The sequence below is a fragment of the Notolabrus celidotus genome, chromosome 10 (genome assembly GCF_009762535.1).
Source record: "Notolabrus celidotus isolate fNotCel1 chromosome 10, fNotCel1.pri, whole genome shotgun sequence".
NCBI classification, from domain to species: domain Eukaryota; kingdom Metazoa; phylum Chordata; class Actinopteri; order Labriformes; family Labridae; genus Notolabrus; species Notolabrus celidotus.
In genome coordinates this window covers 36,936,671-36,956,670 of record NC_048281.1, presented here as the reverse complement: position 1 = coordinate 36,956,670, position 20,000 = coordinate 36,936,671, and the positions used below count along the sequence as shown (strand labels likewise).

The window sequence follows — 20,000 nt, the reverse complement described above, 5'->3', positions numbered from 1 at the left end:
ATGACATATTCAAACTCCTGTCAGTACAAGGAAAAAGACTGATGACTGTCAGAGAGCCATCTGGGGAAAAGAAAGGCAGAAAACTCATCACATTTTATAGTTTCAAGGTTTTATTTCAAGGTTAGCTTCTATTTTTTATATTTTTTTATTACAATGAGTAAAATGTTCTATTTCAGACAACTTTAAAAAAAAAAAAAAAACATTCTGGAAGACATCTCAGGACCCCCCAATTGTGTCTTGCAACCCCCACTTTGGGAACCCCTGCTCTAAGAAACGGATGGCTAGTTGGTGAGCATGTTTGATGTTATATTTAGCTTAAGTCTCTCTCCTGTAATCTGTCAGGAGGACAAACAGCTGTCTCCACCAATGGATGGTCTTTATTGGACCGTTTGTCTCTGCTGCTCCCAAAAGCAAAACCTAGAAATATCTTGTCCTCCAGCGTTTTCTAAAAAGATGCATAATCAGACATTTAAGGCCGAACAGAGAAAGTGTGTGAAGTCTTGAAGGGACCAACTTATCACTTCTCAGTGTCGTACATACAGACAACTGTTGCAGCCAACCTCTATATGTATATATATTTATATCAGGGATGAATAAAGTACACTCTATTCTATCCTGGAAGGCCGTCTGTGCTGACTATGACCACCTCTGTGAAGTTTGTGCTTCATTTTGGAATATTTTGACCCCTACACTTTGACGTCTTCCAGCCTTTCCTTGCACTTTGTTTCACTAGTTTATTTCCTCAGGGACGAATAATCCTCGTGACTTAATCTTGAATTAAACGTGACCAAAGCTTTCACCTGAAGGTAGATGATGAAGAGGAGAGCGAAGATGACCAGTATCACCAGAACAACCACAGGAACACTGAGCGGTGCCGTCCTCTCATCACGCTGGTCCTCCTCGTCTTCGTCGGCCTTGTGTGCCGCCTGTCTCTGAGCGTCCCGCAGAGGACAGTCTGAGCTCTCTGAGGACGACAGGAACACGGTCAGTGACGTGCTCGGTGAAATCACGCTCACAGGATTTAAACTCACGTGATCCTCTCACCTCGGACGTGAACGAGCGTACCGTTCCCTCTGAGTCTCAGGTACGGGGGAGGGAACAAGACCTCGATCTGACAGCGGTACAGGTCTGTGTCTGTGGCTCTGAGTCCAAACACACTCAGCTCCACAGCGCCATCTGTCACACGAGTAGAGCACTGCACCTGGAAACACAGGTGAAATCTGAGTTTGGCTCTGCAGCAGCTAAGACATGGTCAAAGACTTCAGATTATTCTATTTCAAAAACCAAGTAAGAAGTCGAGTTTATCTGAGATCCTTTTTCATCCCATCTTATCATTTAAATCACCAAATCATGAGCAATATAACAACATGTTTTCTTCCTCATGCATTCAAACTCTGAGAGAGACGGTGTGGTCAACATATCCTGTCTGCATGACTTCCATCCATCCACACTCTTACCTGTCCTTCTTTCTCCACACCTGCAGCCGCCTGCTCCGTGAGGTTGAGCGTGGACCAGCAGAGCACCTGTGAGCCGTGGAGGCCTTTCAGCAGAGACACTCTGAGCTCCTCCGGCTCAGGGAGCTGGTGCGAGGGTGGGAGGTGGATGTAGCACTGCACCTGTGCTGTCCCGTCGGTGCTGTCCACCCTGTAAGGCTGAGTCACCTCCAGAGCTGGAAGAGGATGGAAACCATTATCAGGATAGATTCTACTCTGGTGTGGGACTGTGTCAAAAACTGCAGTTCCTCTAATGGCCACAGGGGGCCAGCTCCAATAGTGAGTCAATCCTCATAGAGCCCCATATTAAAACACACAGCTGCAGAAACAAAGAGGTTTGCATCATTATGTGAAGCTCTAACAACCCGAGCACTCGATACCTCCTCGTTTCTCTCAGCCAATCAAAGTGGTCGATGTTTCAGAGACTGCCTCCATGTTTTTAAAAGGTAGGGAGCAGAACTAGACTGCACAAGAACTGAACAACAAATGTTCCCCTGCAGCCTTTCCAATTTAGGGTCAGAGGTCAACGTGAGTAACAGATACTGGCTGCAGCAATGGAACTGAATATGTAACTCAATAACAGAATTTAAAGCTCCAGTAAGGAGTTTTTAGCCGGTTATCAAACAGACTTAAACATTAAATCCATCAGTGAGTATTTCTGTGTGGTTATTTTGAATGCATTAGAAGAATATGAAGTTAAACACAGCTGCTGATGCAAAATGAAAGACCTGACTGAGTAAATGTGGAAATGAAGACTCATTAAATCCCCATCTCACCATCCCTGCACGTCAGATCTGACTAATATAAGTCCAGTGTAGGCCCTGAAACTGATCCGTTGCTCTGAGTCATGCATGAGAATTTTAGATGTAATATTTAAGATGCAGCCCCCAAAGCCTCCCCCTTAGACAACTTTCAGGCAGCCAATCAGTGCAGTGCATCGTTGTCACGGCAGCCCCGCCCACTCAGATCACTGCATTGATAATGAGGTGAGAAACTGAGCGGCTGCAGATCCTCCAGAGAGGCTCAAGTTGTTATTTCCATATCAACTCAGAAACTTTGCTTAAGAGACGACACAGACGTGTTGTTTAAAAATACCATTGCTGTACATGCTTTCACTTACATCAATGTTGGCGCCCCCTTGTGGAAGAAGCAGTGTATCTTATCTCTTCACTGATCCTTACCTGTTCATACACTGGAGGAGGTTTCTCTACTGCTGCCTCATCTTCAACAAACACAACATCCCTGTTCATTTCAAGCCCTCCAACACACTGAGACAAAAACTGGTTCATCCCAAGGACAGAACACCTCAGCACAAACAGAGTCATGTAGTTTAAGACATACAGTGTAACAAAGACTGCAGGGAACTAAACAACCTCTCCACAGATGCATGGCCCAACACAGAAGAGCCAGCTCCTCAGGCCAGGACTCTGCCGTACATCTGCACCTCAAGGACAAGGGACACTCCTTTGAGGACAGCAAGATTCAGATCCTGGACAGAAAAGAGCGCTGGTATGAAAGAGGGGTGAAGGAAGCCGTCTATGTTAAGCTTGAACACCCTCTTAACAGAGGTGGTGGACTAAGACTCCATTTGTCTCCTACATACAATGCTGTTTGAGTTCTCTGTCAAAGCAGGTAAGACCACACTCACACCAGAGACCATGTGACTCAAACGACTCACAGCTGACCCATCACCCTAACCACTGCCAGGAGGTACAGAATGACTGTTCAGGAACTAGACTTAGACCCCACTTAGGACCCTTTGTGACTCCTGGACACACCCACGACTGTTAGTGGCTTATATCTTCAAGCTCTTCCCCAGTCTGGTCAGAACTGAAGAAGCCTTTTGGAGGAGAGGTGAACCGTCTTCAAGAATTTGTACCAGTCCAGTTGCCTTACAGATCAAGCTTTGCAGCCTCTCATCCATCTGCCACATCAAACCGTGTGAATCTGAGGCTGCTCCCGCTAACAGGCCGTGCAGAGAGCTGCAGGCGTGTTCAGGGTTCTTGTTGACTGCATTATTTGCTCTTGTAGATCATAAAGATCCATCTGTACCAACTCCAGTCTGTTCCATGACCTGATAAAAACTCCTTACAGCAGCTTTAAACATGCAGTCAGTCCAGATGTTCTTATAAAGCATCAAGAGATAAGACAGAGTTGCTCTGGAGTCAGGACTAAACCCTGTGGATCTTGTTTCAGGTCTCTAATGTGTCGGTGAAGGACTGACGGATGAGTCGCCCTGAAACCCTTGATACCTAAAGAGCATATACTTTAGATAACAGCAGGATCACATCAGTAAAGCATGATACTCACCGCTCCACACGGGCAGGCTGCAGAGGCTGAGGACCGCACACACACTCCACACCATCACACAGTGAATCAGAACCATCCTGTACGTCTTACAGTTTCACCAAAACTCTGTTAACTGTAGTGAAAACACCCCCACACACTCCAGATCAGTCTTTAGAGTACAGTGAGGATTACCTTTTATAAGCCAGAGGAGGGGTGTCATGGAAACTACGTGGCAGCAGGAAATGAGAAGGTGCTTTACCGGTAAACGCAAACGGCAAATATAAGTATCTGTGGTTCTGCAGAAACGAATTCCTTTTTTCTGTTCAAAGGAAGAAAAAAAGACATTTTCACTTAAAAACACACACTAGGACTGAAAATTAAAGAATCTCAATGATTTACAAGAGAATTAAAAAATGTCTTAAAGACGGAAATCCTGAGAATTCAGTCCTGATGTTAGGAAGGTTATGCAAAGAAGAAGAAGGATTACACTAAATAAAGTGATTTAGAATAGAGTAGAATAATAAATAATAAGAATAATAAAATAAATAAAGTGTCTTTAGTTTCACAAGAAAATCAAACAATGATCTGAATTACAAACAACATTAAAACCAGACATTAAGAGAACGTTTCCTTTACATCGTCTCAGTCAACATAACTCATAAACAGGAGAGAAATGTTAGAAAGTTTCACTCACACAGAATTTTAAAAAATGAGGATTTTATAAACAGCTGGAAGTAGAAAGTTAATGAAACTGCTGGGATCAGAAAGAGCTGATACTGGAGCAAGTAAAATATATATTATGCATTAAATGAAAAACCAGAAACCTCTCATGAAATAAAGGAGTATCTTATCTTAAGAACAGACACTCAGAGGTTTCTGGGTCTGGAAACAGACAGACAGATTCCTCTCACTCTGACGTCTTCTTCTCCTCACCCCGCCTGAAAGAAAGAGTTTGACTTCTGGTCAGCTCGTGACCAGTGATAAAGTACTTCTAAACAGGCACTCTCCTCCCTACGTCTCCTGCTGAACTCCTCCAAGACCAAGATCCTCTGGTTTGGTAAAAAGAGCGACCTGGGGTCGTCACTGGAAATAAGAGTTTGTTCTCAATGACTTACCTGGTTAAATAAAGGTTAAATAAAAATGTTAAAAAATGAAATAAAACATGTTTTGATTTGTTCTTCAATCAATCAATCTTTATCTATGAAGCACCAAATCCCAACAAACGTTCTCCTCAGACTCTTTCCAAACAGAGCAGGTCTAGACCGGACTCTATGTTCTATCATTAAGAAAGACCCAACATCAAGACCGGATCAGATCCAGTCCCATCTTCCAGACAGGACTCAGTCTGATCTCATCTTAATCCACCATGAGCAGAGCACTCTGCATCCTGCTCTGCTGAACGCTCACTGGTGGTGGTTGTTGATGTCACGATGTGTTATTTATTTCCTTTACTGTATATTTTGTGCTATGGACAGGTGGACTGTAAAACTGAATTACCCTTCTGGGACTAATAAAGTATTCTGAATCTGAATCTGGATCTGATATGAGGTGTGATCAGGTCGTCCCTGGTGTCTCTCTGCTGTCTAGAGTTAATCACTGTTGTTATGAGTTTGACCAATCAGGATCAAGTAAATAACATGAGGAGAATAACTGCAATCCTTCTGCTGGGTCTCGGCTTGTTATCATTTTCTCACTCATGCAGAATCTTTAAGAAACACACTTTTGTTTCTAACATCTGAGTATAAGAGCAACAACGTGTTGGACTGTTTATAAGCACCGTCCTGGTCTCTCTGAAACACATCCACACACTGATGAATGAGGCTGAGCTGTGAAGAGCTAACTCTCCTATCAGAGTCCATTCTTACAGTCGCCCTGCAGCAGGAGTTATCTAAGCTTTGTGTGATTTCATGATGGTAGAAAATGTTAAAAACACCACATGAATGATGTTTTTTAACACGCTCCTGTTTCTGTTATTTGATCACATTTGAAGCCTCATTGGAATATTCCGATTCTGATTGCTTCATGCGGTGCTCAACATGCAGAGATAAAGTGCTAACAGTGGAAAACAGAGTCTTTTCAGTGCTGTCAGCTGGATTGGACTGAAAGTGCTGATGTGATGATATTGGCGTCACATCTCGTGTTTGCCTGGAAACTCTCTGTGGGGTTAAACCCTGTTTTTGCAGAAGGTGCCGTCAGCACTACACGACTCAGTCACTCAGAAGACGGTGGTTAAATCCTGCAGCTGTCACCGTCTGCAGGGTAAGAGCAGAAGATATCATCACCAGTCAGCAGTAAGGCTGGGGCGGGAAACGATCACAAGTTTACTGACAGTAAGAAAGAGTGTGAATATCACACGGAGTGATGCAAGAGCGACTTCCTCTTACAAGCCGGTCACACAAAACTCCCAAACCCCAAACTTTGGGTCAAAACCTGAGACCAGCTTCAAGGTCCACCGGCTTTCATCCATCCCCTGATCTCTGAGAACAACTGAAAGAAGTCTTTATGAACAGAAACTGCCTTCTGGACTCACCTGTCCCTGGATTCATGAGTCTGAGACCACTCCATGTTCCATCCCTCTGGTCCTTCACCTTAGCACCCCTCAGTGCCCCTTGGATGTGGTCCCATATGACTCCTGAATGAGACCATCCCCATTGGTCCCGGTACTTTACAACTGCATCACACACCACGACTAAAACAACATCCCTTGGATCCTGACGCTCTTGAAAATTACTGACCAGTTTCAAACCGTCCTTTCTCATCCAAGGTCCCAGAAAACCACATGATCCAACTACTTCAAGCTCCTTTAACAGACCATAACTGATCCGGATCATTCAGCCTGAGGTTCAGCTCTGAGACGGCTCTCATAAGAGTCCCTGATGCCGCCTGAAGATTCAGGGTACTGCTGGATTTTAGTTCCTCTGGGCCTCAGTGCTGTGTTAGATACCGTGGAGCATAACATACTCACATACTGTGAGTATGAACCTTGAACAGGTTCAGGTCATCAATAACACCCATGGGGTCCCTCAGGGTAGAGTTCTGGGTCTCATGCTATTCACCACTAACATGCGCCCTCTTCTTACTGATATGATCCATAAATATAACATCCATATTTATTTTTAAATAAACACACAACTCTACCTCCCCATCAGAGCAGGCGACCACTCAAACATCAACTCTTCATACTTCACCTGCAGAAATAAAATCATGGATTGCAACTTCCTGCAACTCAACAACTCAACATCTGAAGATATTGTGATCTGTCCGGCATGATACCTGGTGGTTACATCCATCCTTTATTAAAAAGGCCTCCTGCTTTTCATGTTCTCACCCTCCTGAAGCTTGAAGAAGTGATAACACACCTTTATTCACCTGTTGGTCTGAGATACACACATTAACCCTTTACACATGAAAACATGGAGCTCTTTTACAGCACTCAAAGTTTCTGTCCCTGCTTTTACAAAAGCTTTACATACACACACACACACACACACACACACACACACACACACACACACACACACACACACACACACACACACACACACACAGAGATGGTGTGTTATTCTGTGGTTAAAGCTGCGCCTCCTCTTCCTTCCTCTGCTCTCTGCCTGATGGAACGTCATCTGCACACAAATAAACATTAAATAAAATCATGAGCTCAGAAGTCTTTTATCTGTGAGGTTTTTTTTATTAAAACTACAATAAAAAAAAAATCAACAAAGCACAACAGGATGTGACAGAAGTTCATCTAGTGATGTTGAAGTGTGTGGAACAGAAAGTGCAGAGGGCCTTGTTATCTGAAGATAATAAATGAACGTATGAAACCTGCTCTGTTCTCCTGAGACGATGGAAAGATATTCATGAAACCAATAAATAATAATAATAATCAATAATATAACAACCAGATCTCACTCTTTATTAAACCTTGGCGAATAAGATGTGTGGATGCTTCCATACATATATATATATATATATATATGTTAAAGTTGACCTTTAACCCTGTGGACATAAAATAATATCCTTCATTATTTTTTAATTTAAATTAAATTGTGTCAGAGTGAGAAAAGAAAGTGTTTGATGGAGTCTCAGTGAGATCTGACACTTTAGTCACAGCAGTGAGTTAATCCTGTTCATGTGTTCACTCTCTGTTACTGCATGACATCTGTTCACCACTTCACTGATACTCACACAGGCAGTCTGCGACCACTAGAGGGCAGGATCTGGACAGCTTCACATGAAACAAGGTGCTGTGTGTGTGTGTGTGTGTGTGTGTGTGTGTGTGTGTGTGTGTGTGTGTGTGTGTGTGTGTGTGTGTGTGTGTGTGTGAGAGAGAGAGAGAGAGAGAGAGAGAGAGAGAGAGAGAGAGAGAGAGAGAGAGGGAATAGAGCAGATGTTGGAAAAACGAAAGATATATGAAATGCAACTATACAAGAAAAAATAGAAAAAAGGTAGAAGAAGAGGTATAATAAGAATGTAATATTATATAAAATAATATAATGTATTATAGTATAATATAATATGATATAATGTAATATAATAACATATACAAATAATGTGAATATAATATAATATGGTGGAATATAATATTATATAATGTAATATATATATATATATATATATATATATATATATATATATATATAATATAGTTGAATATATAAAAACAGAGTAGAATAGAATAGAATAGAGTGTAATAGAATAGAGTGTAATAGAATAGAGTGTAATAGAATAGAATAGAGTGTAATAGAGTGTAATAGAATAGAGTGTAATAGAATAGAGTGTAATAGAATAGAGTGTAATAGAATAGAATAGAGTGTAATAGAGTGTAATAGAATAGAGTGTAATAGAATAGAGTGTAATAGAATAGAACAGAACAGAATAGAATAGAGTGTAATAGAATAGAGTGTAATAGAATAGAATAGAGTGTAATAGAGTGCAATAGAATAGAGTGTAATAGAATAGAACAGGCCTCAGTCCAGCAGGTCTGATTGGTCAGAGCTGATTCTGGGTTGGGCCGGACAGGGAACAAGGAATCGGGAGCGCGGAGGGCATGGATGCGCGCTCCCGATCAGGGTTTTTTTGGGATCCGGTCTAGAGCTGAGGGAGCATCAAGTTAACCCCTACCTGACCGGAAACAAGGTAACAACTCCTTCAAAATAAAAGACTGCCTCTTTTTAAACCAGTGACCTGTTTCCTGCAGGACTGAGGCTGCTTCACTTTGTCAAATTAAAATGTTTGTTTGTTAATAAGAGTTTGTTTGATGATAAAATCCACAGAGGAGTTCAACTAATCACTCCAGAAACTGAATGTGAAGTGTTGCTGGAGTAATGTTCTTCACCAGCTCACCTGGTTTAATATAAATCACATGATGTGGACATGCAGTCACACACTGTAGTATGTTATAGATATAAACACGCCTCAGAGTGAACCCTGAGACCGTCACACGCTTCTTTTTGTATTTCAGCTTTGAGGAAGAATGACTACATTTTTTTAAATGGCCATGTTTCCACCAGAACTGAGCTGCTAAAATCATCAGCTAATGCTAACTTGGTTTATCTCCATAATAAACAGTGATGTGATAATTACAGGGATGTTCATTTTGACTGGTGAAAAACAGTTTGGATTAAAAGTCTTCACTGAGACTGAACATCCTCTTAAAATGTGTTTTAGGAAAACCAAACACAAGACAACAAATTAAATCAAATTAAATCAAATTAAATTAAATTAAATTAAATTAAATCAAATTAAATTAAAGAGGCCTTTTTGGGTCCCTTTAAGGACAAGGACTTATAGCTTATATTGCAAAAAATACAAATTATCAAAAAAATGACACCAGAGGATTTTAGCTAAACTGATCTAAATTAAAAAAAAAGTAGGATTAAATGTTTTAAATTTCAATTAAACTGAAAACAAATATTTAAAGATAAATCAAAATCAAAAAAGTCATGAGGATGTTTTATTGTGAAAGTCCTGCCCGGAAGTTGCTGTCCACGCCTGCCTCGACCTTGACGCCAGTGTTCCGCGGTGTTGGATCCAGTGAGGCAGCAGCAGAGGGATCAGGGAAATCTGGGATATCTAGGAACGGGGACTCGGTGAAAACCGGGACTAAACCGGCAGAAGGCTTAGACCGGACCAGCTCGGGGTTTCTACCGGACTCTGATCCTCCTGGCTGCAGGTTTTCCCCCTGAAATCTCCCTGGATCTGGATCCGCACAGTAAGTAGACCAATCCTCCTTCACCTTAACGCATCCCCATCCAGGCTCCTCACCCTGCGTGCTCTTCCTCTCTCTGCCTCTCTCCGCCTCTCTCTGCCTCTCTCTGCCTCTCTCTGCCTCTCTCTTCCTCTCTCTGTCTCCCTCTTCCTCTCTCTTCCTCCTCAGAGGAAGAACCCTGAGAGGAACAGGGACATTAGAGCTCCATGAGGAGGCCGGGCTGCAGCCAGCATCTCATAAAAGCCAATTAATCCAGTGAGTGTGTGCAAACTGTGCATGTGTCTGCAGAGAGAGAGGAGGGTGGGGGTGACAGGGAGAACGCTTCAGAGAGGAAAAAGCCTTCATTCACTACAGATGCATCTTCAGAGCTGCACACACATATGTCTGATTCTGCCTGTGGGGCTGTTCTTCATGCTGCATGTGTGTTTAATGCGCGCTGGATGATCAGGACCTGCAGGGCCTGCAGAGCCTGCAGAACCCTCTCTCTCCCCCGGCCTGCAGAGCCCTCTCTCTCCCCCGGCCTGCAGAGCCCTCTCTCTCCCCCGGCCTGCAGAGCCCCTCTCTCTCCTCTCTCTCCCCCGGCCTGGATGCAGGTCTGCCGGGGAGCAGAGAGCCGGGTTGCTGCAGCTCGGAGGCCGGGCGTGCTGATCTGACACCAGCAAGGCGTGGCATCCAGATAGCATTACACATTACAGGGGCGTGTTCCCTAAGCAGCTGCAACTCCTCTCTGTGTTCAGATCCATGTAATGCACTGATATCTGCCTCATCATGTGACTTCATGAGAGCATGAGGCTTCACTGTTTCATGTCTGTGATGAGCAGCCTGTGAGCCTCCAGCTTCATTTAACAGGCATTTAAAATTCAGCATCATCAGACATGTAGGCCCGCCATATGTCTGTGTGTCCGTCTGTCTGTTTCAACATCATGTCCTCATGCAACACTCAACACAGACCCCCTCTGTGTGTTTGTGAGGTCCTGCAGGTACATCTACTGCCCCTGAGTCTAAACCAGAAACCTCCTGTAAGGTCTGCATACAACATCTTATTATAAAGGTAAACATGTTGCAGCTCATAGATGACACTCATGTTGTAAAGTGTGGCTCTGGCTCTCTGCATGCAACCTGGGATCATATATTGGGCTTCATTGAGGCGAGCTTTAAGTGCATTGATGTTTCTGCATTCTAAGCAGAGCGTCAGTGAAAGGATTTAATGCACTGAGAGCGTTAATGCAGCAGAGAGAGAGTTGTTCCAGTCAGAAGACAAATACAAACCAGGAAGTCCTGTTTGAAGATTGATTGGCAAATACATTCAGCTGGCAGACGGAGCTGCTGGACTGCGCTTTAGCTGACGTGGAGTCTGAGAGATGCAGAGATACTAACCAAACCCCTTCAGATCAAAGATTTAGACCTGATACTGAACCTTTAATTTAAAGACCTGAGGAAACAGAAGCACCTCCCTCCTCTTCCTCCTCCTCCTCCTCCTCGTCCTCAGAGCTGTGCCTCGGTGTTTCAGGCGTCATGGAGGATTTTGAAGAATTTAAATCAGGTGTAAACGCTCAATGAAACCTGAGTAAGCAGAGGACTGACGCCAGCTCTCAGTGTCCCCATGCTTTAGGATAAGCTGTAGACAGATTTAGGTCAGTGCCACAGAAACATGGAGATGAATATGCTAATTTATACATTTAAGATGTTGATTCAAATGTTTGTGGAGTTTGTTGACGCCGTGTTGTGACCGTGTTTCCTCCTGCGACGGATTTGATCCAACTCTGGTCTAACAGGGACAGGAAAGGATGTGAAGTCTGTTCATGCACAGACTTTAAAGGGTTAATTTTGCACTTTGTTTGGCTTATAACGGGGTCTAAGTTTCTATCAGGGTCAAACAGGTTCTGGGATCAGTTTAGCTGCACAAAGAAACCAAGAGATGGAGGTGGAGGCGGACTACAAGGTCCTAGGTCCTGGTTCAGTCTGGGGTCTTTGAGTGAAGTGTAACGTCTGATTCTGGTTGAAAGTACGATCTATCTTCCACCTAAGTACCCGTCTCTCTTCAGGGATTCTACCTGTAAGGTTTTAGACTCACAGAATAACAATCAGAGTCAGAACAAGCTGGATGTGGTCTTTCAGGAGCACGGAGGAGTCTTCAGGGTTTTGTTGCAGCCTGATAAGGAGATCCAGAATCTAGAACGTTTTGCACCTTGAGTCCCGTTTTAATCCAGTTTGAAGAGTCCTCTCTGACAGTAGCTATGGAGGGTCTTAGAGACCGGTCTGTCAGAGCTGCAGTGTAATCATTCAGACAGACTTGAGACGTCCCTCCTCTGGAACACGCTCGCGTGCAGTAAAGTGGGGCAGGAGGATCCAGAGTCTCCCCGTGGTGTTGAGGGTTAACTGGAGTATAAAAATTCCCTCCTGCCCTACTTCAACGCCGGTCCGCCTCCACCTCATCCAACGAGCCACTCAGCCTGAGCTCCGTGTCTGAGACCTCCAGGGTCCCGGTCCTCTCATCCATTATTCTCACTGCTGGTTTGTGCTCATCCTTTGGATCCTCCTCTCTGGTGATCTGTGCAGAGCAGGTCAGGAAGGAGAGAAAGAGGGACTGTGGGTTCAGATGTTTAGTGGATGGAAAGCATGAAGCATCTCCACACAGAGTTCTCTCCTTCACTATCATCATGTCAGACGCCGGGCCAGCTCACATCCACACTCTGAATGAGCAGAAGGAAGACTGTCTCTGACTCCATGAGCCTCTTACAGACCTTCAGAGAGCATCACATACAGACAGCATGAGGAGAACACCTCCAACGTGTGTTTAAAGATGTGATATGTTACAGTGGCAAGGACAAACTTCCTTTAACAGGCAGAAACCTCCAGCAGGACCAGACTCATGTTAGACACACACCTGCTGAGACCGTGTTGGAGAGAGGGATAGAGGGAGATGAAGAGAGAGAGATGATAGTGGGGAGACGGATAGTAGTAGTTGTAGCAGCTGGAGTCTGGACCACGTCCACAGCAGCAGAGATCCAGAGGAACCTACGAGACAAGGGAGCTCAGGGACTCCAGAAAGGTCTATGTGATCATTGATGCTCAGTACAAACTGTGTCGATGAAACATGAGGGCAAAAATCCAAAACCAAAACCAAAGGATCCTTCAATAATCACTGACTGAGGTAAAACCATCAGTTAGCGGTGGGATTGATTTGAGGCCGTATCGCTCGGCTCTATTGAACACAGTGTGAATGGTTCTCAGACAGTTTGAACCTTTTCCTGTCTGAACAGCAGACTGGGTCCGTCCTGAGGGGGTCTGACCTAGATTCAAGATTTGATGATGTTCAGATTCAAGAAAAGATCAGAATGTGGGTCTGAAATATAACATTATTATTATTATTATTATTATTATTATTATTATATTTTTAAATATTATTATTATTATCTCATTATATTATTGTTATTATTAATATTTTCTTTCTTATCATTGTCTATAATTATTATCATTATTATCTATTTATTTTAAATATTATGTCATTATTTTATTTGTATTATTGTATTATTATTGTTTCTTATCATTATTTCTTATTATTATTAATGTACTGTAATTAATATAATTTTTTATAATAATAATTTTACTATTACTACTACTAATAATAATAATAATAATTATTATATACATAATAATAATAATGATAATGATAATAATAATATTCTTTATTATTATTATTATTATTATTATTATTATTATTATTATTATTATTATTAATCAAAGCTCTCTCAGGAACATTGTTCAGTTTTTGAATGTCCTGTAACTGTTGGGAGCTTTCTCGCTCATTACACCGCTGAAGCATCCTGCCTCCATCCTCTGCTCCGGCCTGTGAAGGTTTCTTCCTCTCACTTCATGTTCAGATCCTGAGACTTCATGTTCAGATCCTCAGACTTCATGTTCATCAGACTTCATGTTCAGATCCTCAGACTTCATGTTCAGATTCTCATACTTCATGTTCAGATCCTCAGACTTCATGTTCAGATCCTCAGACTTCATGTTCAGATCCTCAGACTTCATGTTCAGATCCTCAGACTTCATGTTCAGATCCTCAGACTTCATGTTCATCAGACTTCATGTTCAGATCCTCAGACTTCATGTTCAGATTCTCATACTTCATGTTCAGATCCTCAGACTTCATGTTCAGATCCTCAGACTTCATGTTCATCAGACTTCATGTTCAGATCCTCAGACTTCATGTTCAGATCCTGAGACTTCATGTTCAGATCCTCAGACTTCATGTTCAGATTCTCATACTTCATGTTCAGATCCTCAGACTTCATGTTCAGATCCTCAGACTTCATGTTCAGATCCTCAGACTTCATGTTCAGATCCTCACAGAGAGCTCCAGCCTCAGGAGGAGTGTCCTGCCTCCATGTGCAGCTTGTTTGTAAAGTCGTTGTGGTGGAACATGTTTCATGATATCTGCTGATTTCAGCTCCACTCTGCAGTTAAAAAGTCTGAACTCATAATTTTTCTTCTTCTGTTTTTTTTGGATCAAAAGAAATATTTTGCACAAACAGGAAATCATAAAAGACTGGATCCAGCTAACGACAGTCAGACTGTGACAGGAATGCTACTGAGACAAACAAACAAACAAACAAACATTTAGAGTTTAATAAAGCCGGCTCTGCTTCGTGTTCTCATGCAGCTGTTTCATCCCCGTCAACACGTCGTCTTAATGCTCTGCAGCTGTGAGCTCTGTACCAGGAACACTGTGAACAGGAACCATGAACTCAAAGACTCTGTCTTTACTGAACCATGATGGATTTAACTCTTCTACAGGAGCACGTGAGAGGTCAAGAATCAGGACTCTGGCTGTAACTAGAGCTCATCTTCTGAGGGTTTATGTGTCATAAAGAGACAAAAGAGTGACCTGATCACACCTCAGAGCAGAGAGAGGATCCTTCTCTGTTAGCTTTCTGTGTTTCACTTAGCTGAAAGTTGAGTTTTGCAAAGTGTTGGATGTAAAGAGGAGCTAGTTTTCTGCAGGAGAAGCTGAAGCAAGAAGAGTAGAGACAGAATCAGCACCTCCATCCTGTGTCCTCATACCTGCTGTGTGATGAAGCTGACGGACAAGTTTAGTTTGGTGGTGAACTTAAAGAAGAGCAGGTATTAAAAACTGAAGTTTCAGTTTGTTGAATCCCTGTTCCTGGACTGGTTGCAGGTCTTGTTGAATCCCTGTTCCTGGACTGGTTGCAGGTCTTGTTGAATCCCTGTTCCTGGACTGGTTGCAGGTCTTGTTGAATCCCTGTTTCTGGACTGGTTGCAGGTCTTGTTGAATCCCTGTTTCTGGACTGGTTGCAGGTCTTGTTGAATCCCTGTTCCTGAACTGGTTGCAGGTCTTGTTGAATCCCTGTTCCTGGACTGGTTGCAGGTCTTGTTGAATCCCTGTTCCTGGACTGGTTGCAGGTCTTATTGAATCCCTGTTCCTGGACTGGTTGCAGGTCTTGTTGAATCCCTGTTCCTGGACTGGTTGCAGGTCTTATTGAATCCCTGTTCCTGGACTGGTTGCAGGTCTTATTGAATCCCTGTTCCTGGACTGGTTGCAGGTCTTGTTGAATCCCTGTTCCTGGACTGGTTGCAGGTCTTGTTGAATCCCTGTTCCTGGACTGGTTGCAGGTCTTGTTGAATCCCTGTTTCTGGACTGGTTGCAGGTCTTGTTGAATCCCTGTTCCTGGACTGGTTGCAGGTCTTGTTGAATCCCTGTTTCTGGACTGGTTGCAGGTCTTGTTGAATCCCTGTTCCTGGACTGGTTGCAGGTCTTGTTGAATCCCTGTTCCTGGACTGGTTGCAGGTCTTGTTGAATCCCTGTTCCTGGACTGGTTGCAGGTCTTGTTGAATCCCTGTTCCTGGACTGGTTGCAGGTCTTGTTGAATCCCTGCTCCTGGACTGGTTGCAGGTCTTGTTGAATCCCTGTTCCTGGACTGGTTGCAGGTCTGTGCAGCAGACTGGCCTGCAGCTGTAAAGGACATGCATCATGTGTGCTTCCTCTGGCAGCTCTGCCGTCCTCGTGTAAACATCAGACTGAACGCTCTCCTTACATCTGTATCAGCTGCTCCGGAGCCGTTTGTCACATTACTCTCTTCTGGAGGTCAAACCTGGTCACCATCTGATGTTGTTGTTCTCTCTCTCTCTCCGTCCGTCTGTTTTCTCTGAGACTTTTCCTTCTTTGTGCCGAGCGTATGGAAAAGTCATCCCTCCTTTTTTCGTCAGGAAATTCCTTCTTGTCCCGGGGGTGAGAGAGACAGAGGGGGTGTGAGGAGGGAGAGAGAAACATCTGCTTCAGAGGGACACTGCAGGCCTCCATCTTCAGTCCCTGTTAGTTTGATACAGCTGTGACGGTTTGACTCGTTTCATCCTCAGTGCATCAGAACATTTAGACATTAAACACACCGTCCTGCAGAACCTTCATTATGTCTGCTGTGAGAGTGTTACAGCTGTTTACTCTTCATCCTGAGACTCCATGAACACATCACTGAGTGCAAAAAACATCCATCACTGCAAGAAAGCATGCAGAATATTAACATCTTTACACATGTCACAAGTCTGTTATCTTTAACTGGGTCAAGATAGATGCTTACATGTGTCAGTGATTCACAAACTTAGGGGTGCCATGTGTCCATGTGTTCATGTGTTCATGTGTCCATGTGTCCATGTGTCCATGTGTCCATGTGTTCATGTGTTCATGTCTGCAGTGAGGGGGAAAGTTTAGCGGTGTGAGCTCAGAGTTTTGGTGAACAGCTCTTATCTACAGTGTTGTAATGTGTTGCACGTTGTGTGTGGTGTGTAGTGTTGTGTGTAGTGTGTGTGTGTAGTGTGTAGTGTGTAGTGTAATGCAGCAGTGTTGTGTGTTGGTCTGTTTTGCTGTGTCAGTGTTAAACCTGCAGACTCTCACATTAAACAGCATCAGTGCTGGAGCAGGACACTGGAGATGTGTGTGTGTGTGTGTGTGTGTGTGTGTGTGTGTGTGTGTGTGAGCTTCAGTCAGTCTGTGCTTGTCTGTGCTCTCTTCCTTTGATAGTATTTTGAAACAACAACAAACAGAGAGAGAGGAGGGCACAGAGAGTAGTTCTTATATCGAACACACTACAGTATCATCCTCTTAATGTGGTGTCAGGTGTCTGCATGAGTGCCGGTCAGTGCATTGATCTGACTCCATGATGAGTTATCCCCAATGATGATAACAACAACAACAACAACAACAACAACAACAACACAGAGCAGTGTGAGTAGAGAGAGAGATGCTGGACTGTATGAAACGTGTCCGTGGTCTCCTTCCTCCACAGAGTTTAAGGTCAAACTGAGGTTTTTAAAAACGTCTTCCTAAGAGTGAAGATTTCAGAAAGCTCAGTTTGTGTGAGGACAGTGAAAACACAGACTGTGGGAAACGCTGACATCATGACTTTATCTTGTGTATTGTTGTTTGAACGTCTCCTCAGACTGCCGCTGTGTTTACGTCTGCTCATACTGTCAGGTTTAACTTCATGTTTAGAAGGAAACGTCTGTTCTTCATCGTGACACCGCAGAGCAACGGTGAATAAATACATCAAGTTCAACAGGTTTTAATTCTCCACTCTGTGCACTTTAAAAAGAACGCTGTAGCGCCACCTACTGGCCTGGCCTGCTTAGGACGTCAGTTTTTAAAAACATCTGTATTTGAGTTGACTTTTGTGACCCCGCCTCATACTTCTACATTTAACACAACATCAGCATGATGTCGGTGTCCCCAAGCAGCAACCTCCGGTCTTACAATATGAAGCTCATGCTAAAGTGTTATAAACTGCAGTTCCTCCAGCGTCCACTAGAGGCTGGCTGCAGGAACACCTGAAACCACATACACACCCATTCAAAGAGACGATCTTTAGAATAAACATGTTTACAGCCTGGATCAAAACACAGTTTAGGTCTGAAGAGCTCATTCCTTTATCAGGGTGAATTTATTATAACTCGTTATTTTTAAAGATATTACATTTTCCAGTTTTGCCCAAATAAGGGCGTGACTGACTTGATTGACAGGTGGGAACACTGTAGCTGTTAGCGAGGAGGCTAAAGCCCCGCCTCTTTACCTCACACTAGCTCAACAGAAGTTAGGTTCAGTTCAGACTTTCCAATATGGCGCCCGCCGACGCTGAAGCTTCAGAGCTTTAATCCTCAGGAGTTTCAGACCCTCATAACGCAGAGATCACCAAAGAGCCTCCACGCCGTCCAGCTGACCAGCAGAGGTAGATTAAACGTCCACATTAACATGAACGGTGATGAAATGACCCAGTTTCAGTCAGGTGGAGATTAGATCCTGGATTAAGTTTTCACGGGGAGCTCGTGGAAAGAGAGAAAAATCCCTGGAGTTAAATTTTTGGGAGCTGGAAATGAAATATTTAAAATGATTAGATCGAGGATGAAACGTCCGGCAGGAGAGAGATGCATGATGGGTAAAAGAGTTACAGTATTTAAACACGTCTACCTTACAGCAACTCAGAGTGCTTCAAACAGGATCCATAAAGTCATGATTAAATATGTTTTTAGAGACTGAGAACATTTAAAAAATATCAAAAATGGACAATGAATGTATTTATTTTATTTTATTCTATCTTATTAAATTCTATTTTATTTTTGAGTTGTTTTTCTGATTTTATTTGATTGATTTCATCGTAATAATTTTACTTTATTGCTCTGATTAGATTTCATTGATTTGATCACTTTATTTTCTACTTTTATCACTTCCTGTTGTTTCCTGTCTCTCTGTTCCTTAGAGAAGCTCTTTGTGCTGAATGCTTGGATGTATAGAAGGTGATATAGAAATAAAGATGCATTAAATTGAGAATAAAGGACCATAAAAGCAAAAATATCAAAACAAAAATATATTATGAAGCATTATTTTTTATTACAGTGAAATATAGGAGAATATAACAAAGAATGATGATGAGGAAATGATGGAGTGATGTTTTATAGACGATGAAAAGACTAGAAGAGGAGAGGATAAAAGAGCAGCAGGTTTGGATTTACAGTGTGAGGACGTTTGAGGTCATTTAAAGCACACATGGTGATTTCAACATGTGTGCAGGCTGACTGATACTGAGGGCTCACTTTATTTGATCTTAATGTCATCTGGGTGTGTGTGTGTGTGTGTGTGTGTGTGTGTGTGTGTGTGTGTGTGTGTGTGTGTGTGTGTGTGTGTGTTGATAACAATAAAGACTTTTTTCTGCTGTTTGTTGTTGAAACAGTCGACTGGCAGCTGAATGCTATGACTCAGCCTGTACGAGTCCCTCCCTCCCTCACACACACACACACACACACACACACACACACACACACACACACACACACACACGCACACACACAGCATTAATGCAGTATCCAGATGAGGTAACCTAACTCCAGACTCCCTGGTCTCCGTACAGATAATGACTCTGTAAAGTTAACACCACGCACAAACAGCTCCACAGTAAAAGGAGCTTTTTCACTTTATTTAAACTCTCTGGCTGAATCTGAAGAGACGTTCAGATCTCACTGGTTTCTGTTTCTGTTGTTGTTGCAGCAGCAGGGAAACCCTCACAAATCTCAGGGGTCAAAGGTCGGGCATGTATTTGGAAAAGCTGTAGAGAACATTCCTCTCTTAGTCTCGGTGACGTGGTCAGAGGACGAGGAAACCTGGGAAACAAACAGAAGACAGAGCGTGGGCAGAGATTTTATAAAGAAGAAAGAAGGCAGAGTTTCAGTTTAGATCTTAAAACCGTCAGAGGTCCAACATCTCTGATTCAGTCTCATGATCCTCAGGTCTGATTCAGTCTCATGATCCTCAGGTCTGATTCAGTCTCATGATCCTCAGGTCTGATTCAGTCTCATCCTCAGGTCTGATTCAGTCTCATCCTCAGGTCTGATTCAGTCTCATCCTCAGGTCTGATTCAGTCTCATCCTCAGGTCTGATTCAGTCTCATCCTCAGGTCTGATTCAGTCTCATCCTCAGGTCTGATTCAGTCTCATGA

General features: G+C 43.1%; 1 protein-coding gene and 1 long non-coding RNA gene across 3 annotated transcripts in view; one reads left to right on the top strand and one right to left on the bottom strand.

Moving 5' to 3' along the window:
* Positions 1-2,148, top strand: part of LOC117819768 — an 8,129-nt gene extending 5,981 nt beyond the window's left edge. Inside the window, exon 2 of the long non-coding RNA XR_004632620.1 lies at positions 1,484-2,148. This is a non-coding gene — a long non-coding RNA (uncharacterized LOC117819768). The remainder of the gene's footprint in view (positions 1-1,483) is intronic.
* Positions 1-4,039, bottom strand: part of cd28 (CD28 molecule) — a 4,862-nt gene extending 823 nt beyond the window's left edge. Inside the window, exons 1-4 of one of the 2 annotated variants that reach the window (XM_034693223.1) lie at positions 3,975-4,039; positions 1,458-1,669; positions 1,045-1,201; positions 801-964 (exon numbers count right to left, since the gene is read on the bottom strand). In XM_034693223.1, the coding sequence (XP_034549114.1) occupies positions 801-964; positions 1,045-1,201; positions 1,458-1,669; positions 3,975-4,002 (561 nt within the window). In that variant the 5' untranslated portion in view covers positions 4,003-4,039. Of the gene's footprint in view, positions 1-800; positions 965-1,044; positions 1,202-1,457; positions 1,670-3,803; positions 3,944-3,974 lie in introns of those variants that run through there. The other variant, XM_034693222.1, reaches the window with a different exon arrangement.
* Between the last annotated feature and the right edge of the window lie 15,961 nt (positions 4,040-20,000).